The 20,784-nt window shown below is 61.0% G+C and overlaps 4 protein-coding genes across 8 annotated transcripts; 3 read left to right on the forward strand and 1 right to left on the reverse strand.

Annotated features, from left to right (window-relative positions):
* The first annotated feature begins 268 nt into the window (after nt 1-268).
* CELA1 (chymotrypsin like elastase 1) lies at nt 269-2,255 on the forward strand. The gene is made up of 8 exons (XM_072031856.1): nt 269-335; nt 456-538; nt 634-734; nt 978-1,103; nt 1,232-1,368; nt 1,608-1,753; nt 1,830-1,979; nt 2,125-2,255. Exons 1-8 carry the CDS (start codon nt 296-298, stop codon nt 2,140-2,142), a joined length of 801 nt encoding a protein of 266 aa, XP_071887957.1. The 5' UTR covers nt 269-295; the 3' UTR covers nt 2,143-2,255.
* A 477-nt stretch (nt 2,256-2,732) lies between these two features.
* Nucleotides 2,733-7,817, forward strand: BIN2 (bridging integrator 2). 2 transcript variants are annotated; one of them, XM_038171590.2, is made up of 12 exons: nt 2,733-3,033; nt 4,089-4,169; nt 4,347-4,401; nt 4,522-4,616; nt 4,763-4,858; nt 4,943-5,050; nt 5,131-5,216; nt 5,666-5,741; nt 6,173-6,255; nt 6,467-7,235; nt 7,421-7,501; nt 7,589-7,817. In XM_038171590.2, the coding sequence occupies exons 1-12, from the start codon at nt 2,956-2,958 to the stop codon at nt 7,670-7,672; spliced, it is 1,692 nt and encodes a 563-aa protein (XP_038027518.1). In that variant the 5' UTR covers nt 2,733-2,955; the 3' UTR covers nt 7,673-7,817. The 2 variants fall into 2 exon arrangements, with proteins under 2 accessions (XP_038027518.1, XP_038027519.1); XM_038171591.2 differs by having other exon boundaries at nt 7,595-7,817.
* A 306-nt stretch (nt 7,818-8,123) lies between these two features.
* On the forward strand, nt 8,124-11,947 carry SMAGP (small cell adhesion glycoprotein). 4 transcript variants are annotated; one of them, XM_072031860.1, is made up of 4 exons: nt 8,124-8,379; nt 10,885-10,972; nt 11,100-11,177; nt 11,287-11,947. In XM_072031860.1, exons 2-4 carry the CDS (start codon nt 10,942-10,944, stop codon nt 11,457-11,459), a joined length of 282 nt encoding a protein of 93 aa, XP_071887961.1. In that variant the 5' UTR covers nt 8,124-8,379; nt 10,885-10,941; the 3' UTR covers nt 11,460-11,947. The 4 variants fall into 4 exon arrangements, with proteins under 4 accessions (XP_071887961.1, XP_071887958.1, XP_071887959.1 ...); XM_072031857.1 differs by having other exon boundaries at nt 8,129-8,485; XM_072031858.1 differs by lacking the exon at nt 8,124-8,379 and adding an exon at nt 8,595-8,851.
* A 98-nt stretch (nt 11,948-12,045) lies between these two features.
* Nucleotides 12,046-15,736, reverse strand: DAZAP2 (DAZ associated protein 2). Its single transcript, XM_038171593.2, has 4 exons — nt 15,616-15,736; nt 14,627-14,748; nt 13,918-14,160; nt 12,046-13,362 (listed from the first exon to the last, which is right to left on the reverse strand). Exons 1-4 carry the CDS (start codon nt 15,626-15,628, stop codon nt 13,234-13,236), a joined length of 507 nt encoding a protein of 168 aa, XP_038027521.1. The 5' UTR covers nt 15,629-15,736; the 3' UTR covers nt 12,046-13,233.
* Nucleotides 15,737-20,784: the final 5,048 nt, after the last annotated feature.

The following is a 20,784-nucleotide window of genomic DNA, read 5'->3' on the forward strand; positions in this document are numbered from 1 at the left end:
CAAGCTGCTGCTGGCAGGAGCCAGGTGAACGCATCCTGCCTCGGTTGTGTAAATTGGGACAAAACCCACGTTTATAATTAGTAACTTGCCTAGAGGTTGTTTTTTTGTCCCTGGCACCTCTAGAGCTCCAGTCTGACCTTCGTGGCCCCGTATCTTTCGGAAAAAGGACAAAGGCTGCTCGATAGGGCCGAGCCACCTGCTTTCCTTCCCGTCCCTCCTTCTCTATCCCCTATAAAACCAGCTCTGGGCAAGGGTTTGGTCACACAACGGGTCCAGCTCCGAGGTGATCACCACGATGCTGCAGCTCCTGCTCCTCGCCACCCTCGCCCTCTGCGGTAAGTCCCAGCTCCCGGGCCCCTTGGGCTCGTTAGCGGCTGACGATCCCTCATTACAATTAACCCCCACTTGCTCTCGGAACCGGGGGGCTGCTGCCAACACCACCCCTTTGCCCGCAGGATGCCGCGCCGAGCCGGTGCCGGATGGGTCGGAGCGGGTGGTCGGAGGGAGCGAAGCGCGCTCGCACGCCTGGCCCTCGCAGGTGGGTCCTCGTGGGGAGCAGTCGGGGGTCCCGGTCCCCTCGTGGCCGCTTGGGGAGACCCCCACGCCTCACCCCACACCATGTCCCCCCCCCAGATCTCCCTGCAGTATTACTACAGCGGCGGCTGGCACCACACCTGCGGAGGGTCCCTGATCCAGAGGAACTGGGTGATGACAGCAGCTCACTGCGTGGACAGGTGAGCGGGCACGGGGGCCCGAACACCTCTAAAAACTGCCATTTTCCACCAAAAACCTTGCCGAGGGGAAGCGTAGGTTGACCCCACTCAAAGAGCAGCAGTTCTTGGGTGTCTTTGCTGACCTTTCTGTTAAGGAGGGCTGTCCCTGGGGAAACCTCCTTGTGTTGGTGATTCTCATTGTGTTAATTCTCCAAATAATAATAATTTGGAACCCAACCCTGTGCTGCCTTCCCTTCCTGGCAGTGACAAGACCTATCGCGTGGTTGCTGGTGACCACAACATCTACCAGAGCGAGGGCACCGAGCAGGTCTTCAGCGTCAGCAAGATCATCATCCACCCCTACTGGAACAGCAACAACGTCGCTGCAGGGTAACGCACCCGGGGAGGGATTTGCTGGGGGGGAGGCAGCACAGATGGAAATGTTTTTTTTCCCCCGTGCACCCCTCGTTTCCCTATCCTGGGGGGTCTCTGCAGTGCAATTTGCATCTTCTCCGCAGCTACGACATCGCCCTGCTCCGCCTGTCCAGCTCTGCCACCCTGAACAGCTACGTGCAGCTGGCGGTGCTGCCCCAGGAGGGAGCCATCCTGGCCAACAACTACCCCTGCTACATCACCGGCTGGGGACTCACCCGCAGTGAGTGCCACCACCATGGGATGGGATGCCCAGGGGCACATCTGCCCCCAAATCCCACAAAAAAAAAAAAAAAATGCAAAAAGAGGGGGGGTAACCTTTTTTTTTGAAGTCAGTTGAGGTCCCAGGGCGCAGAACCTGGGGTTATGCTCCAGGTATGGGGCTCCCTGGGGCTGGATGCAGTTGTGCAAAAATTTGGGGGCATTTTGTGGGATAAGAGGTGCTCATTCACTGCCTTGCAGCTAACGGGCAGCTGTCGAGCGTGCTGCAGCAGGCCTACCTGCCCGTCGTGAGCTACCAGATCTGCTCCACCGCATCCTACTGGGGCTCCACCGTCAAGAGCACCATGGTCTGCGCTGGCGGGGACGGCGTGCGCTCCGGCTGCCAGGTAGGGCCCCAGCACCCGGTTCTCCCACCCGGCACCCCACCAGCACCCCCTCTCTGACGGTTCCTCGGTCTGGCAGGGTGATTCGGGCGGCCCCCTGCACTGCGCCGTGAACGGGGAGTACCAGGTCCACGGCGTCACCAGCTTCGTCTCCAGCTTGGGCTGCAACTACAAGGGCAAGCCCACGGTCTTCACACGCGTCTCTGCCTACAGGACCTGGATATCCAATGTAAGAGCAAATTCTCAAATTTGTCGCACGTCACACTGCCTTTTCTGCACCCTCTGGGGCGATGCTAGCGAGGCACTGGGAGAAGAAGTAGATTTTGGGGGGTTTTGTGGCGGTGACCCCAGCCCCGTGGTGCTTCTCCTCCCAGGTGATCGCCCAGAACTGAGCGGCCGCGGGAGGAGGACCCGAACCCCAGCCCAGGTGATGGACGAGGAGCGTTTCAGTCGGAGGTGTTTAACTCTTGGAGCTGGTGTCAATAAATTCTGTTCTTCATCAAGAGTTCTGGCTGTTGTCTCTGTCCTTCAAGGCTGAGGGTGCTTTGCCCCACTCCTCCCGCATTTTTCCCAAACACACCGCGTCCTTCACCCTCCCGTCTTTGGGAGCATCCCTTTGGCCAGGTCCCTCTCCTGCCTTGCACAGAGGCTCAGAAGAGATCCGCAGGGAAGAAGCAACCAGCCCCGGGCAGCTGGAACGCCCCTGGGCCAAAGGGAAAAACCCTGAGCCACTCTGGAGCAGCGATGCTGTGGGGGGACAGGGCCAGGATTTCTCCCCGGCCCCAAGCTTTTTGTCTTCCAAAACTTTTTTGCACTGAGAGGGGACGGATGCGGTGTCTGCCTTCGCCTCGCCTAGGGCTGCAGGGCCAAAGCCCATTTACGTGCTGTTAGCACCAGGCTCACGGCGTCACGCCCCAGCCTGGCTTGGGGTGGGGAAAAAAAAAAAAAAAAAATCAAGAGAATTGCAGAACTGACTCCAAAAGCAAAATTAAAACCCCAAACAGAAACTCGTGCCGGGGTTGCCGTGGCTCAGCTGTGCCCGTGCCCCCTGCTTCGTCCCACCCTCATTTTTCGTGTTTTTTTCGGGGTGGCTCGCAGCGGGGGGTGCCCGGGTGCTCGGCGGATGCCTCGTTTCGAACTTCCGCAGCAAACACTCGACCACAAGTTGATGCCGAAAGCAGAAACCGCGCGGCAAAGCTGCAGCCATGGCAGAGGGCAAGAGCGGGGGAGCCGGGCTCTTCGCCAAGCAGGTCCAGAAGCGCTTCAGCCGGGCACAGGAGAAGGTACGGCCCAGCCCCCCCCCCACCCCCCCATCCCTTATTTCATCTTCCCATTGAGCTTCTCCCAGGGTGAGGGTAAGGGTGGCACCGAGGGGCTGCTCCTGCTGAGCACGGCACAGCACCCATGGGTGCTCTTGGGGCGTTATTTGGGGCACCTCTGCGCGCTCGCACGCATCCCTGGGCAGACTTCACCCTTGCTGCAAGGCTCCGGGTGTGCAAACTTTTCTCCAAAGCCCCTCAGGGTGATTTGGTAGCCTCCAAAAGCAGTTTTATTCCAAAAAAAAAACAACATCTTCCTGTGCAGGCTGCCAGGCGGTGGGCACAGGTGGCAGCGGGGTCCCTTGTGCTGGGGCCGTGTCCCCCTGTGCTTGGCAGCGCCGGTGACAGCAGGGACCTGGCACCAGGGTGGCCCCCCCAGCGCTGCAATAGTGGCAGGAAGCAGGGGGAAGGGCTGCGGAAGCAGGTCAAAACGGGGCGATTTGATGCTCTTTCGAGACCATCCCTTCTATTGTGTTTTTTGTTTTTCCCCCCAAAAAAAGCAAGGAGCAGCTCTGCGGTTCCTGGCGGGGGGTCAGGGCTAAATTCAGCCCTTCCGCAGCCGTATCAGCCCGGGCCAGGCCCCGGTCGCTTCCAGGGACCAGCCTCTTCCTGGCCTCCCCTCGCACTGCGCTGCGGGGATGGGGAAGCTGAGGGTGGCCTTCATCCACGGCTCCTCCTCCTCCTCGCAGCAGCGTCACCGGTTCCCAGTGGGGCAGCGCCCGGGGGCTTTGCCTGCGCCTGGATCCACCTGCAGGGATGTTTTGGGGAGCGCAGACCTGTCGGGTGTCATAAATGAGGGTGGTGAGGGCGCTGCGTTGGCCGGGCTCCCCAAAAGCCACTCTTTTCCCCCCAAAATAAAAACCACCACGTTGTTTTGTGCAGAGGTTTTGCAGCCCTAAGGCAAACCCCCAGCCCAGGTGGGCTCCAAGCTGGGGCCGTCAGGTCCTCAGGAGGGGCCCCCCCGGCCGGCAGAGCTCAGCCACGCTCCGTGCCAACGCGTCCCCCTCTCCCCATCGCAGGTTTTGCAGAAATTGGGCAAAACCGTCGAGACCAAGGACGAGCAGTTCGAGCAAAGCGCCTACAACTTCCAGCTGCAGCAGGTTGCACCGGGGAGCGGAGGGGACCTTGGGGGGGATGGGGGACAGGGCCACCCCGTGCTGTCCCCGTGCCCACAGCCTCTTGAACTTGTCCCCAGTGGGCTTTTGGCCCCCACCGCCCCTGCCCATGGGGTGCTGAGGTTCTGTTCCCCCCCCCCCCCCAATGCATTTGATTTGCAGAATGAAGGCAACAAACTCTACAAAGACCTCAAGGCTTTTGTCAGCGCGGTGAAAGGTAGGGTGCAAGCCCCCCGCCCGCACCCCCCAACCCCAGGAAATGCAGCTCAGTGGAATCGGGGGGGGGCCCGAGCCCCGCTGCCTTTCCACGCTCTGAATTTTTGCAACCCCACTGCAGTGATGCACGAAAGCTCCCGGAAAGTGGCCGAAACCCTGCAGGAGATTTACAGCGCCGACTGGGACGGCCACGCGGAGCTGAAAGCCATAGCAGATGTGAGCCCCCCCCCAGGGACAGCCCCCGCGGGTCGGGGGGCGCAGAGCCAGCTCCCAGGGGAGCCAGCCCGGCACGTCCAGCCGGCGGGGGGGGGGGACCAGGGGCTCTGCCCCCACCCATCCCCGTCCCCTTTTCGTCCCTGCAGAGCAATGACCTCCTGTGGGACGACTACGAGGCGAAGCTGGCCGACCAGGCGCTGCGGCTGATGGAGAACTACCTGGCACAGTTCGGGGACATTAAGGTACCCCCCGGGGGGGTGGCACGGCGCGGCACACAGCGGGTGGTGGCTGAGCCCCCAGTGTCCCCCCCCTCCACAACCCCTCAGGAGCGCATCGCCAAGCGGGGCCGCAAGCTGGTGGACTACGACAGCGCCCGGCACCACCTCGAAGCCCTGCAGAACGCCAAGAAGAAGGACGAGGCCAAAATCGCCAAGGTTGGAGCCCTGCCCGGGGGGGGCGGGGGGGTCGTGCATCGCGCTGGGACCCCCACGGCCCCCTCCTCGCCTCCCCGCAGGCTGAGGAGGAGTTCAACAAAGCCCAGGCGGTGTTCGAGGACCTGAACAGGGAGCTGCGGGAGGAGCTGCCCGTCCTCTACAGCAGGTATCAGCAGGGATGAGCCTGCTCTGCTCTGCCCAAATTCACCTTCTTGGGGGGGGGACGGGACAGGGCAGGAAATGAAGCCCCCACCCCAAAACCCAAGCAGACCCCTGGGCATGGCGTGGTGGGAGCGAGAGCCTTGCAAATTCCCGTGTGGCAGCTCCCCAGACCTTGGCCGATAACCAGCAGCAGTTTGTCCACTGCTGGGGAGAACCGGGGGGGGTCTCCCCCGAGCCCCCATGGGTGCTGCCGGCGGTGCAGTGGTTTGGGGACGTGGGGCTGTCACAGCCGGGAGATGGCAGCACTGCCCCCACCGCGGGGACAGCCCGGGACAGGCACCCAGGTCCCTCTGGTCCCCCCCCCTGAGGATGGGTGCTCGTGGCTGGGGGGGCTCCGCACCCCCTCCCCACCGCCCTCCTCCCTCCGCCTCCACCCCGGTTTGTGTCCCGCAGCCGCATTGCCTGCTACGTGACCATCTTCCAGAACATCTCCAACCTCCGGGACATCTTCTACAAGGAGATGAGCAAGGTGAGGCCCCCCCAGATTCCTCCCCCCTTCTGCTGGCGTCGCGCTGCTCGCTGGTGTCGGTGTTGGGGGGTGACGAGTGCTGGTGCCTCTCCCCCAGCCTCACCTGAGAGCAGTCCTGGGGCTAGGAAAAAAAAAGCTTTTTTATCAATTGATTCGGTGGTGGATAAATAGAGGGAGGGTGTGGGGGGGTGGGGGGGCTGCTTGCTTCGCGTTGATGTCAGCCCTGGGAAGTTGCACTGGGGTAAAAGTTTTTCCTGACTGCTGCCTCGAGAGCCGGGGAGAGGAAGGATGGGAGACGTGACTTCCTCGGCTGCTTTCCGGTCCCAAACCAGCCGCTTTTTAACTGAGATTTGCCCGGGGGCATGGCTGCGGGCTCCGAGCCCACGCGGGGTTCCCAGGGGGGCTCTGAGTTTTCTCTCCCGCCCGTGCAGCTCAACCGCGACCTCTACGAGGTGATGGGCAAACTGGACAAGCAGCACTCCAGCAAAGTCTTCATCATCAAAGGCGTCTCCAGGTACCGGGGGAGGCTCACGCGGCTGAACCGCCCCCTCCCCACGGGAGCAGATGGGTGCTGCACCCCCCAGGCTCTGCCCGGGGTCCCTGGGGATGGACGAGCCCCTCCCGGTGCAGGGCGCTGCGGTGCTGCTGCACGCACCCAAGGGGGACCAGGCTGCGTTCGGGGGCTCACAGGGACTTAAAATCCCCTCTGCCCTCCCTCCGTGCAGCAACCGGCGCTCCCTGGTCATCTCCTCACCCGTGAGCCCCCCAGCCATGTACCCATGCCCAGGGAAGGCACCGGGAGAGCCACTCAGCTCGCCAGCCCCGCGCCCGGACTGGGAGCCCGTGCTGGAAGCGGAGGCGGCCGCAGCATCCCCCGAGGACAGCAGCGACACCGCCGAAAGCATCTCCAACGGCCCTGCCGAGATGGGCGCTGCCGAGCTGGGTGCTCCCGTCCCTGGTCCTCCCCCAGCCTCCCCCGCGAGCATGGGGTCTGCGTCAGAAACCGCATCGGTGTCCAGCGAGGAGTCCCAGGAGCCCGCCCTCAGCCCCGAAGCTCCGTCCCCTGAAACGGGGGTGTCCAAGGGCACTGGGGCCCCTGGGCTCCCCAAAATCCAGGCTGAGAGCCCCGTGTCTGCTGGTCCGGAGGCTTCAGGGGCTGACGGGGGGGTGCAGGCAGGAGCCGAGGGCATCGCCGCCTCCCTGGCCTCACTGATTTTATCCGAGGCGATTGCCACGGCCACCGGCACCGCGCCAGAGGGGCCAAAAAGTGCCACAGAGGAGCCGGACGGCGCCGACAGCGAGGGTCACGCACGTCCTGAGAGCACCGGGGACAGCTCGGGGGGGGACCCGCCGTCCCCAGCCAGCACCCACGGTGCCACCGGGCCCACGGCAGAGGCAGGAGGGTGCCAGCTGGCTGGGGCCGAGGCGGAGCACAGCGACTCGGAGGAGAGCGTGGAGGTGGTGGACGTGTCGCCAAAGGTGGCCAAAACGCAGGTGAGAGCAGCGAGGGGGGGGACGTGCCATGAGCTGGTGTCCCGAGGGGGCAGGGGGGGCCAGGACGCCATGCTGGGGGCTGCTCCCAGCGGTTCCAGCCCCATCGCAGGGATTTGGGGCTGGGGGCGTGGAGGGGGGTGCATGGGGGTGAGTCCCAGCCCGGTGCGTTGCTCATCCGGCTGCAGATGGGGCTGGAGCTGACCCCCGAGGAGGGATCAAGAGGCTGCATCCAGGACAGCGCCGCCCCCCCCGGCCCCCAGCCTGAGGTGGGTGCAGCGAGGGCTCTGCTTCATCCCCACCGCCCGAAGCACGAGGTCTCCAGCCCGGCGTCACCCCGCTCTCTGTGTCCCCAGGAGCAGGGGACACCCGGGGCGCTGGAGCAGGACCCGAGCCAGGACCCCCCCCAGGACCCCAGCGAAAACCTCACGGCCCTGTGAGCCCAGCGCCTGCGGGCAGGAGGGAGGGGAAGGAGCTTTTATGGGGCTGCCTGCAGATAACTTTGTTTAACCGAAACGCGCTTTACAACCCCCCCGTCACGTCTGAAATAAAGGCAGAGGGCAGACACCGGTGCCTGAAAACGCAGCAAGAAGAGGTGGAATTTTCTGGAAAGGCGACCGAGGGCCGAATGTCAGCGCCGGGCATCTCGTCTCCATCCTCAGAGGCAGCTCGGGGGGGGGCTGCAATGCGGCACAGCTGGGGCAGCCCACCCAAAATTGCCAAAAAGCAGAGCCTGGGGATGCCCAGGCATCGTCTCCGGCTCACGTGGGGGCTCCCTGCCCGCGGGTTTAGGGCCGGATCCAGGTGGGATTTGTTTCCCCCTTCTGCCCCGGCACCGCCGGGCTGCCGCTGCGGTTTTGGGGTGACTCACAAGGAAGGCGTCGGGCTGGTTGCTTCACGCCAGGCTGGCTGCTCCTCTCCCCCAAACCTTCTGCCATGCAGAAAAAGAGCCCCAATTAGCTCTGAAATCCCACAAATTGAAGCGGACCCCTCTGGCCGAGCCCCGTGCGATGCGTGGCCGCTCTGGGGCGCACCCAAAGCGCTCGGGTGGCCACGGGGCTGCTGCGGGATCCCCGCTCCCTCGGCAGCAAGGGGTTAAGCAGGGAGGATTTGCAGCCTTTATCATCGGGGCAGTGGAACTGGAAAGGTGAGGCAGGAAGGGGAAACGCCTGGGCTGCGCCCTGCGAGGCTGCACAGGCAGCGGCGAGCGCACATGGTGCCGGCAGCCCCTCGCCGCGGCGCAGCGGGCACAGGTACGGGGAAACGTGGGGAGATTTGGGGTCCCAGGGGTGTTTCTGCACGCGTGGGTTTGCAACGCAAATGGGCACTCGACGAGGCACGAGGTCCTGCATCGGTGGCTCTCCCGTGGGGCTGCTGGGTGGTGAAATCGGCTCGGCCCCACTGCAAGGGGGCCCGGCTGCCGTGCCAAAGCATCGCCGCCTCGGTGGGTGTGCGGCCGCGGGATTTCAGCTGGGGAGCAAACGGGAAGCGGAACGGCCTCAGCCCACCGCGGCGAGAGGCGGGAGAAGCTGAAACTGAGCTTCAATCAGCAGAAACCCGAGCAGAAGCCCAGCAGGGCGCTGGGAGAGCACGAGGCGCCGTTCCCAGGATGTAGCGCGGTGAGACGGGGCAGGGATCGGGGTCACCCGGCGGGTGCGCTTCCCCCAGCCTCTGGGTTTGGGGTCTGGGGGCTGCGAAGGTGCCGCCGAGCATCCCCTGCACCCGCCTGCTCCCGAGCTTTTTGGGAGCTGCGGGACGGGGAGGGCTCCGCTGTGGGAACCGCTCTTGAGCAACGTGGAGGATTTGGCCAGCACGCAAGAATGAGGAAGATTCGGGTTGGGTTTTTTGGTAGCTTTTTTTTTTTTTTTTTTTTTCCCCAAGTCCCGCTTTAAAAGCCCATGGAGCTCTGTAGGGATCCGGTGCGCTGCGGGAGCTGGGTCAGCCTGGCTGCAGCACAGCTCCCTGCGTGCCCCCGACCCCACACCAGCTCGTGGCTGCATCCTGCTCCCCCCCAAGGTACCCCCCGTGCCGCGATCCCCGCCCTGTTGGGCCCCCCCATGCCGAGCACGGGGGCTCCATCCTGCGGTGCCGGTGCAGTGGGGAGGGATACGGGAGGGGTACGGGAGCGATGTGGGGTGGCCAGGCTCCTGCTGGGATGCGGCACGGGGTGGGCTTTGCTGTAATGGTTGAGTGATGGTGTTTGTTTTCCTGCCGGGGTCTCTTCCCACTTTTTCAGCTTTGGCTAAACACCTCACAGGGACCCCTCTCCTCAAAGCACCCAGCTCCCTGTGCAGTCAGCAGCGGTTTTTTCCTCCTTTCCTTGAAATCCCAGCAGTAGGCTCTTACGGAAATCTTATCCATCCCTCGCCCCAAAGCAGCCCAAGCTGCTGCTGCTCCACGGCCTTCGAGGCTGTGCGCTCGCAGGTTGTGCCCAGGCAAGGCAGGTTGAGCCCCAGAGATGGGCTCGTTCCCAGCCCCTCCGCCCAGACACCGCTGTCGGCAGAGCTTTAAAGCAAATTTCCTGCTTTAAATGCCATGCAAGCCTCTGCGCTGGGCTTTGAAACTTTGTCCCACATCGCTGGGCTCAGACGGGTTTTTTTGCAAGGCTGGATTGCAGCGGCGCTGCCAGCGGGGCCGTCTGGTCTGCATCGCACTGGAGAAACTGGTTCTGAGCTCTCCAGCCCGGCCGGGGCTCGCCTGAGCCCGGGGCAAAGTTGTCGAGGTTGGGGCACAGTTGTGGAGCTGGGGGTCCCGGCATCTCGGGGGTCCCGGGCCACCAAGCGGGCACGGAGCGAGCACCGCCGCACGGTGCCGGGCAGGGGGCTGGGTTCCCAAATTCACCCCGCTGGCGGCTGGGCGCAAACCCTGCTGCTGTCAGGGCTGCTGTGCACGCTCAGGCTGAACAAGCCCCGGCCCGGCAGCGCTTTGAGTCACACGGGCACACGGCAGGACGAGCAGAGAGCAGCTCCCGGGGGCCGCCGGAGCCTCGCCTGGCGTCTCCAACCCTCCCGGCATCCCCATCGTGCCGGGGGGGCCACATCCAGCAGCTCCCACTTTGGGCACGCGGCCAGCGCTCGGCTCGCTCCTGTGGTTCAATTTGCTTCTTTTTTTGTGTTTTTTTTTTTGGGGGGGGGGGGTGATTTATTTGCTCCTGACATCTAGCGGTGTCTCTCCGCAGAGCCGCTGAGTCACTTGTGCCCGAGCGCAGGAGCCGCTGCCCTGGGCCTGCCAGCAGCAGCAGCGACCACTTAATTTTGGGGGCTGCCAAGGTTGTTGCTCGTCCCCCGGCACGCTCAGGAGGGAGCTTTGCAGGGGCAGAGTTTGGGCTGCAGCAGCTCCGGGTGCCAGAGCCGCGAGGTTTTGCAAGGCTTTACAGGCACAGGCAATTCGGCTCCGCAAAACTTTAAACTTCTGAGAGCAAATTGCCAAACCTGCAGCCCCTTTCCTCAACGCACACCCATGGGCTGGGATTCACGGCCCCAGCACAGCTCCCTCCAACCCTCAGCACCAATTCCTGCCCCAGCCAAGCCCCCGCAGGGTTTCCCAGCTGTCCGGCACCACCAGTGCTGCCCCAGCACCGAGCCCCTCGCAGCCCCGCGCTGTGCCAGCCCCCGCCCCGCTCACTCACCGCTTTTCTTCCTTTTCTTGGTAGTCGTGCAGGAGCCCAGACCCTCGCCTGGAAGGAGCCGGCAGCGCCAGGGCCGATGCCATGGAAGGAGCTCAGCCCCCGCTAGCTGCAGGTAAGACCCCGGGACCCCCTTTTGTGCCCCCAAACCCCCCAGGAGCCCTCGCCCGGGGCCGCTGCGTGCCCAGCGCGGCTCAGGGACGGCCTCGCTCACTTTCCCCTCTCCCTCCCCGTGTCTGCAGAGGAGCTGACAACCCCAGGGCTGAAGAAGGCGCACACCCCCCCTCTGCATGAGGACGCCAACACGGCCGTCATCGCAGGTAGGGGCTCCCCACCACGGCCACCCCACCGAGACCGGGCGGCAGCAGCTCCGTACGGACCCCCCCGGGGCTAAACCCTGCTCCTCTCCGCCTTTCCCCCCCCCGGCAGTTGTCATCACGCTGGTGTTCATCACCCTGCTGACGGTCCTGGTGGTGATCATCATCTACCTGTACAGAAACAAAGGCAGCTACCTCACCTACGAGCAGCCGGCGGCCGAGACCGAGGTGTCGGTGCAGATGGAGGACGCCCCCTCCAAGGAGAAGGAGGAGTATTTCATCTGAGCCCCCCCCGGGGCCAGCGCGCACCCCTCTCTTGCACTCAGGTCTGATGCCATGTGGCCTAAAACTCTCAGAGTCTGGGATCTAGAAGCTTTTTTTTTTCTTTTTTTTTTTTCCCCTTAATTTATTAAGCAAACCTTTAAGATAAAGCCAGGCGTGGCAGAGCGCAGCCCGGCTCCGGCTGCTCGCAGCCTGTCCTCCTCCCTTTGGTGCTTTCTAATACAGCCCAGTGACAAATGCCTGAAGAATTGCTCTTGTTTGTTTTTTTCCTTATCTCCCAAAACAATTAAGTTATTCTGCTCTGGGTTGAGGGTTGGGGTAATCGGCATGGCTCATTTCGAGGCTAAGGGGGAGAACGCTTGTAAAGCAGCCCAATCGATCACCCAAGTCACGAGGGGCTGCTGGCAGGGGCAGTTCCTCCTTTAAATCAACCCCCCCCCCAAAAAAAAATAAAAAAACAACACAAACACAGAAGGAGGAAGTTTGCAAAACAGCAGCAAAGAGGAAACAAGTGAAGAAACCCTAAGGCGTGGGACGGGCAGGAGCCACGGGGGTTTATTGGAAGTCGAACAGCCAGTCTGCCACTTCATTCAAATTTTCAAAATAGTCTTTATTCTACTTTTTTTTAGTATAAAAAAATCCACAAGTTAAGTGCACCACAGTGTATACAGAGAGATACGTAATGCTGAACTTCCATAACAGTCAGTTGGATGGTTAAACACAACATATACAGGACACAGATTTAGATTAAACTGAAACCTCGAGATAAAATATATTTGAATCTGATATTTTTCTTCATAAAACAAAAACAAAAAAAAAAAAGAGAAAAAACACTGAGGATCCCTGAAATATTCTTCTTAACCCTACTAAGACTTCATTACACCCAAGTCATTTCTGAAGTATGCATTCGTAAAACAACCGATTAACCAAGCTAATTTGTGTGTTGATTGACAGTTGCTACACACCCCTGTGCAGATGGTGACCAGCCTCTGTTTGAACAACAGCCTTAAGGAGTTTTGGTGTCAGGACACCAGGTTGAGTTCAAAAAAAAAGAGGAAAAAAAGAGTTGGTTTATTAAGCGTCGTCCTAAAAGCCTAGTTAGCATTAATGAAATGTTCAAACATGAGTTGCATTGTGTTTCTGGCACCAAAGCATGGCTTTGATTAGATCTAATGTGCAAAGAAATCCAAGATTACTTGGAGTGTACAAAAGAAACCCCATGACACACGCCAGCTGCGCCTTCCTGGAGGGGAGCGAAGGGCGACGGTGAGCACAGAGCGCCCCGAGGGATCCGCTCTGCAGTGAGGTCGGGCAGGAAGCAGCGCCGAGGTGCCCCCGGCGTGGGGGGGGGAAGGTCGCCTCGCCCCCCACACAGCACCTCGGCTTCTCTGGAGGGGAAACCCCAAGGTTTTCGGGGCTGGCTCAGAAGGATCGCGAGGGGAAGGGGTCGCGCCCTGCCTCCAGCTCGCCCCCCTCGCCCTCCCCAAAGCAGCCGATCAGTAAAGCTCAGCGGCAGCGCTGCGAAACGCCAGGGAGAGGCTGAGGGCTGCCGTGGTTTGGGGAACCCGCCTCTCCCCCCCCCAAATCAGCAGAGGCCCCGCTCAGCATGGGGGTCCTGGCCAGGAGGAGCCCTGGCGTTGTGTCTGCGCTGCAACCTCGGGTTAATATGGACTAAAGCAGTTACATGGTGAGAAGTGCTGACGGGATGTGATGTCTTCCCTTACACAAACGTAGCCCCCCCACCCCTTCCCGCTCCCCCCCCGGCCCCTTTCCTTCTTCACCAGATGGTGTAGCCGCCGTCCGAGCCTCCCAGGAAGAAGTTCCCCTTCCGCTGCGTCACCAAGACGTTGGCTCCCTGCATGACGGCCAGCTGGGCGGCGTTGGGGGGGCACCCGGGAGGGGGGGGCTGCAAAAAAAAGAGAGGAGCAGGGGGCTGGAGGAGCGCCGCAGCTCCTCCTGGCACCCATCTGCAGCGGGGTGCGGGCACCCGGCACCTGCTGCTGGTGGCTGCCAGGCAGGGATCGAGGCCAGGGGGGGAATCGCTGGGCTTCCACGCCCTCCCTCTGCTTTTTAGGGGTTAGGGTTTTTAGGGGTTTTAGGGGTTAGGAGGCTTTTTGTGTGCGCAGAGGAGCAAAACCCTGGCGTGGTTGTGAGTCTGAGGAGCTGCAGGGCAGCGGGGAGTGAGGCTGAGCTGCAGGCAGGTCACTCAGCTGCTGCCTTGCCCCCCTCCGGGGCACCTTATAGCGGGGTCCCTGGGCTGGACTGGGGTCTGCGAGCAGACGGAGCCCCGGAGCCACCCGTTGGCAGCTCTCAGCTGAGCTCGGGGACAGCAAAACCCCCCCGCACGAAGGCAGGAGGCTCCTCGGCTCCCCAAAACGCGATGAATTCGCTCTGCTCACAAACCCAGGCTCGTCTCCGCGCGCCCCCACAGCCGAAGCAGCCGGGTTGTGGCCGTACTCACCGGGATGCTGGCCGTGCCGCCGGCCCCAAACCTGGCTCCAGCATCGAAGCCGCCTTCCACCAGCACCGTGGAGCCGGGGGGGTACACGGGGCCCACGGGGTAATAGGCCATGGGGACGGAGGAGCCGATGGGACCCACGGCCACGGACTGGGCCACGGGCAGGAAGACCGAAGCGCCCGGGTACGCCGCGGACATGGTGGGGACGGTGGCGGCCCCCAGAGGCACGAAGCTGGGCCGGTAAAGCTGCAAAAAAATAAAATAATAATTAAAAAAAAAATAAAAAAGCCACGCAGGCAGGTTCAGAGCTGGAGGACTCCCCACACCCACTGCGTACTCAGAGCCAGCCCTGAGCTCGACTTTCACCCTCCCGCCCGGCCAGGGGAGCGCTGCCCCGGGGGATTACCTGTGGGAGTCCCGGGGGGGGGGCAATTTCCCACTGCTGCTGCTCGGGGCCAGGTCCCCACACCCCCAGGAGCCCACCCAGGACGTTTCCACAGACGGGTTCTCGGCTGGGGATCCCCTGGGCTCCAAGGGAGGCTCCGAGCAACGCCCGGGGCTTCGATTCAATTCGAGTTGGGGCCAGGGGTAGGAGCAGCAAACCAGCCCCCCCGGTTAAAAATAATAATAATAATAATGATAATAATAATAATTAATAATAATAATAATTTAGCCCGGGATTGCTTTTTTGGGAGGAATCTCCCCCACCTACCTCGGAGTACGCGGGCGGGGCGTCCGTGTAGGGCGGCGGCTGGGGCAGCGGCAGGGTCTGCGGGTACACGGGGGGGTTGGCGGGGGGCTGCACGGGGTAGGCGGGCTGGGGGGGGAACTGCCCTGCGGGGAAAAAAAACAGAATTTAACCCGAGTCAGAAACGCGAGAATTCACCCCAAAACTGAAACGCGCGGCAGAGCGGCACCGGGGGGGCACCGAGACCCCCCCCGGGACACCGGGACCCCCCCCAGGGTCACTGAGACCCCCCCCCCCCCAGCATCCCCCCCCCGGGGGTCCTCGGGGCTGCCCGGGGGGGTCCCAGGCTCTGGGGGCGGGGGGGGGGGGGGGGCAGGACACGGAGCCCTCCCCCCGCCCCTTTTATTTTTGGGGGGCCTCAGCTGCCCCCCCCGCCGCCCCCCGGGTCCCCAAATCACCCCGGGGGGGTTTCCCCGTGCCCCCCCCCACGTGACGTCATCCCGACGCCCCCCCCTTGCCCCCTTCCCTGCGAAGCGGATCCCCGATGACGTCACCCGGGGGGGTTCCCTGACGTCACCGGGGGGGTCCCCACTCCCTGCCCCCCCCCCCCTTTAGGCTTCCCCCCCCCCGTCCTGCGGGGTCGTCCCAGGGACCCCCCCGTTACCTCACTCGCCCCCCGTGACGTCATGCGGAGATCCAGTGACGTCACCCGAGGGCTCCCCCCCCCCACCCCAGCGCTTAACGCCCCCCCCCCCGCCCCTTACGTCACCGGGCTTCACCCCCCCCCCCCCCACCGCCCGGCACACACAGGGTTAACGGCCCGGCCGAGCCGCTCGGCGCCATGGCAACCGCGAGCCCGCCCCCCCGCCCGCCCCGCTCCCATTGGTCCGCCCGGCCCCGGCCCGGCCGCGCGGTCACGCGCTGCGGCGAGGCCCTTAAAGGGGCCGCGGCCCCCGGTAGGGGGGGCGCCGGGTGGGGCCGGGGGGGGGGTCGCGGCGCGGCCCGGTCCTTGCCTTTGCCGTTCATGGCGGCGGCGGCGGCGGCGGCCCGGTCCCGGTGCCGGTCCCGCTGTGCCCGCGCCGCGCGCGCTCCCGCCTGCCTGTCACTGCGGCCCGCGGGGGCGCGGGGGGGGGGGGGGGAAGGGGCGGGGGCAGGAAGCGGCCGCTCCACGCCCGCTGTGGCGTCACCGCGCGCGGGGGCGGGGCCGAGCGCTCTTAAAGGGGCCGCGCCCCCAATTTACAACCAGACCTGGGGGGGGGGGGCTCAGGTTGGGGGAGGGGACCTGAGGTGGGGGGGGGGCTCTGGAGAGAGCCCGGGGGTAAAAGGAACCGGGGGGGGGGGCAGAGTTGGTCTGGGGGGGTCTTGTATGGCCTGGGGGGAATTTTGGGGGGGGGGCACCCTGTGTGGCCCATTTGGTTTGGGGGGGGTCACCCAGCATGGCCCAGGGTCATTGGGGGGGGGGGGCACCCTGTATGGGCCAGAGGTGATTTTGGGGGGGGGGTCACGCTGTATGGCCCATTTGTTTTTGGGGGGGGTCACCCAGCATGGCCCAGGGTTTTTTTTGGGGGGGGTCACTGTGTATGGGCCAGGGGGATTCGGGGGGGTATAACCCTGTATAGCCCGGTGTGATGTGGGGGGGGGGGGTCACCCTGTATGGGTACGGCCTGGGGTGATTTGGGGGTGCCCCAACCCAAGGAGGCTGCTCCAAAACGTGTCCCACGAGACACGGCGACGTTTGGGAGCCTCACGCGAGTGCCTCAGGAGTTCCCGGTGTCCCAGTTCCCCGCTGACACCTTCCACCGCCGTGTGGAGGTGTCCGGGCCCATTTATTCAATACCAGCCCCATTCAGCAAAACCCCGGCACCCGCCTCTGATCCCAAACTGGGTTAGGGAACGAGAGTGAGGCTTCCTGTGAAAACACTTAAATTTGGTGGGAGTTTAGGGCTGATTGCCACTCCAAAAACCTGTTGGAAGCAATAAACCGCTGAAGATCCAGGAGCAGAAGGTTCAGCCAGGGGGCTGGAGCTGCGCTTCAAGTGTGGTGCAGTTCTGTGTGTGAAGTCTTCCTTTAAAAAAAAAAAAAAAAAAATTTAAATATATATATATAGTAATGCGTATGGGTGGCAATAAAAGAGCACAAAAAAAAAAAAAAGCCCTTTCCATTCCTTTTGTGATTTTGATGAACTTTCTGGCTGCGTTTTGCCCAGCGTTTGAGGGCACAGCCGCCTTTTTCAAGCCCAGTCCCAGGCATCTCAATCACCAACATCATTGTTCTCTCCCAATTTCAGCGAGCCTCTCATGAATAATGTACCGGCTGCCTGATGAATATGCACGCTGGCTGCTGTGCCTGGGAGGGCTTCATAAATAATTCATGCCCAGAAAATGTTCTTCACCTTGTAACAGCACAGGAACTGTAAAAAAATATTTACCCTTTAAAGTGGGAGAGAAGATGGCTTGGAACTTGCCCGTGGAAATGCAGAGCGAGGGGGGTGAAAGCAAGGGAAGGGGAAGGAGCTGCACTGGGAAGATTTCCGAGGGACCAAACCCTGATGTTTTCTCCCCAAACCCAACCCTGCAAAGCCCTGGAACCTGCTGGAGCAGCCGGGGGTTAAGGCTGTTCAGCAGCTCCTGATTTATTCTCAGAAATGTGCCTTTTTCTGCTCCCCTGATGCCGTTATAAGGAAAACTTCCTTGCAGAGGACAAGTGGAAATGCTCTGCGAGGTGTGAAAGGCGAGGAGAAAGCGTCTCCAGCCAGCAGAGCCGGGCTCCTCTGCAAGCACCAGCCTTCAGACGCGCTGGGATTGTTTCAGTTGTGGTTTTGTCACCCATTGCCTTCGTTAAGGGTCTCTTGTGACTCCAAGAGGAAACCTCCCATGAAATCCCCAAGCTGTGTAAAATCAGCTCATGGCTCCTCATGCCCTGCAGCCCTGGGATGGAACCTGGAGGAGGTTTCGGGATGCCCGCCCACGGACTTTGCTTCCCAGGCCGGGCACGGCTGGAAGGCGAAGGGGCTGCTGCAGATAACAGGAACCAGATAACGCCCGGACAGAGGCCTGGGCTGGGAATCCTTATTTACACAGCACGAGGTTGTTTGACCGCTATTAAAAGCCGAGCTGGCTGGGGTAACGTCTGCTTAAAGCCTAAAAAATGTGCTGGTGACATCCGTGGCCTTAAAATCAGAGCTGTGGTTGTGAAACTGCTCATGTGAGTGACTGGGGGCCAGAGGCACTTTGAGACAGGAGGCACGCTATGGGTGCAGGCCTGTAGTTAATTATATAAAAGCAATGAATAATCATTTGCTAATTATTTAATGATGTCTCCCACCTGGAGAAAATCCTGCCCTTCCTCCCCCTACCACTGAAATCGAGGGGATTTGTACTTGGATTTGCCGGGACTGGATTGCGTCCAACACAACAAAGTGGCCTGGAAAAAAAACACGGAAATTTTAGAGTCTATTTCCAGCTCTAAGCAGAAAAGCAGAGCAGAGGCCGGATCTATCGGAGCACCAAAGAAATCGTGTGCTTAACTCAGGGGTGTGGAGGGTTTGGGGGCAGCAGGAGTCGCTTTGCAGTGCGGAGGCCAAAATAAAACCTGGCTCCCTTTTTCCTGCGCTCCCAGTCATGAAGTTCTTGGAACATCTGGACGAGGCTGGTTTGTGGTACACGCGTCCCTGGCAGGGCTGGAAACCTTTCCGCAGCAAATTGGATGTGCCAGAAGCAGTTGGGTCAGGTGCAAACCCTTCCCTAACCCATGGCTGCGTGTGCTGGGAGCAGCGAAAGAAGCGCGGGCAAGAAAGCTGCGGTGTTAATTTGGGCACCTACCAAGAGTTCTCGTCGGCAGAGCGAGCTCTGGAACAAAGGACACATTCTTGCAGTCAGCATTTTAGTTTTGCCAGCTCTTCCTGTCAAACAGTTAATTAAAATCCACCCCCCTCTCCAAACAAGCTATTTTCCCGGGGAAAAAAAAAAAAAAAAAAAAAAAAAAAAAAAAAGCTTTTCAGCACTCATAAAATCAATTCCTCTTCAAGAAAAATTAAAAATGCAATGTGCACCCTGTTCCCCGTATGCATTATATTAAGCAGTATGCCAATGTATGTAAATGAGCCTGCAATTCAACTCGATGGAGGTATTTAAATATTCATAATCACAGCACAGCATATGCAAACCAGGCTCTCAGCAGAATTGCGCTGCAGCCTCAGATAGCAGCTGTATGCAAGGGAAGATGCTTTCACCTATCCAGTTCTGTTTTTAACAAAAATGTGGCCGGTGCCGGCTGCCCGTTGGCAGCATTTGTGGGCACTGCCTCGGCCGGGCACGGAGCTGTTTAATTCCTGTTGAATGTGAGCGTGAGCCCCCGTGCCCCCTGGGCTCCTCCAGTTTGGTGTTAACCAGCACAAAACATTGCCACGGTGTGTTGCGAGATGAGGCTCGCCGAGGGTAGGTTGCAGTAATTCAGGAAACCTTCCTGTACACCCAGGAAGGGACGAGGGGCAGGATTTTAGGCTGGGAAGAACCGCCCGTGGCATTTACACTTGTTTTTTTTTTTTTTAAACAACAACCTAATACAAACTTCAAATACTTTTTTTTTTTTTTTTTTTTTTTTTTTGCATTCATCAGAAGTGCATTTTGGAAAAAAAAAAAAAAAGTTATGAAATCTTACGATGGACTGAAAAAGCCGTATTACAAGAGAAAAATATAAACCAGCCCACTGTTTTTTTCTGCAAGGCCAGACGGAAGGTGTAATTCTTCCAGCTAACATAGATGTGAAAGAAAAATAATTCAGCCTTGTCAAGCCGTGCTCGTTTTTAAGCGGCACCAATAACTGAGTTGCTAAGTTGGAGATTTTGTCTTTGTTTTCCTCCTTTTTTCCTGCTGGGAGGTAAGAAGAAAGTCGCAATTTAAAAAATTGTAAAAGACACAACAGGCAGGAGAATGCACTTCGCTGCCTTCCCTTCTGATGGTTCCAACCAGGCTGTAATTGGTCCGCAAGTTGGCTTGAAAAGCCACAGAATTGCACCTGTGCTCCTAACGAGCTTTGCAATTACAGGAATAGTTTTCCTCCTTCTTTTAATTGCGTGGTGACAGGGTTCACACTGCACCTGAGTTCCTTTTGTGTGCCTTTCCTCGCTCCTTCCCCCGGTGCCCCCCAAGCCTGGGTCCCCCCGAGCTGGCGGAGGGGCCCGGGGAGCGGCACAGTTTTGGGGCACATTGCACGGCTCTGCACAGCTGTGAGCAGAGCTGAAACCTGCCGGTAGGATCCCAGAGCCTCCGGTGTCCTTGTTCCCGGTCCCCAGCGGGCAGAAATCCAGCAGTGACCCCAGCACAGGGCGCTGGCACTGACCCCATACCCCGTACCCCCGCGCTCCGTGGCCGGTGGGCGCGAGCAGCCAGCAGCATCCTCGCTTTTGCCCCCTAGGACAAAACTTCCCCCCCACAGCCCCCTCCCAAGGCTCCGAGCGGGTGCCCCGAAGCCCCCCGACACCCCCCAGCCCCAGGGAGGGGAGGCTGCGAGAGCCGAGCGTGGCTCCGAGCTCAGCCTCCTGCATATTCCAGCGGGAGGCTGGATCTGAGGCTAATGCTATGCCGCGAACATGGAGCCTCTTGAATTATTACTGGGGCTTCCCCGGGCCTCCAGCTCCCTCCTCGCAGCCTCGGCGAGGCTTTTTGGGGTGGTTTTGGGGCAAAGCCCTCGAGCCCCGTAAAGGGTTTGGCCCCGGGGTTTTATCCCGAGACGCAGCCCCCAAAAGGGAAGTGGCTGACGGGGGGCACCCTGTTTGTGCTGCCCCCGGGAGCTGCGCGTTAATGTGACAATTAATTTCTGGTGATCAAATGCCGAATTAGGGTGACGATGAGCCGGCTCGGAGCCAGAGGGATTGAGGGGTGGCGCAGAGTGGGGGGCTCCCCGGCTCTGCAGGGGGACACGGCTGCTGGGGGGTTGCAAAGGGTGACCCCAAAGCGTGGGGGTTGCTGCTGGGAGTGGGGTCGGGGGGCTCTGGTTTTGGGGAGAGGTGGGGATTTAATGGGGTTGGAGAGGCTGGGATTGGGGTTCAGGGGGAATTTGGGGTTTTAGGGGTCGGTGGTTTTGGAGGAGTCTGGAGGTGGGGGTTTGGGGGGGGGTTATGGCACTTAGGGGTCTCAAGGTTTGAGGGGCTGCGGTGCGGTGGACTTGGGGGGCTCTGGTT

Source organism: Anas platyrhynchos, chromosome 34 (genome assembly GCF_047663525.1).
Source record: "Anas platyrhynchos isolate ZD024472 breed Pekin duck chromosome 34, IASCAAS_PekinDuck_T2T, whole genome shotgun sequence".
NCBI lineage: Eukaryota > Metazoa > Chordata > Aves > Anseriformes > Anatidae > Anas > Anas platyrhynchos.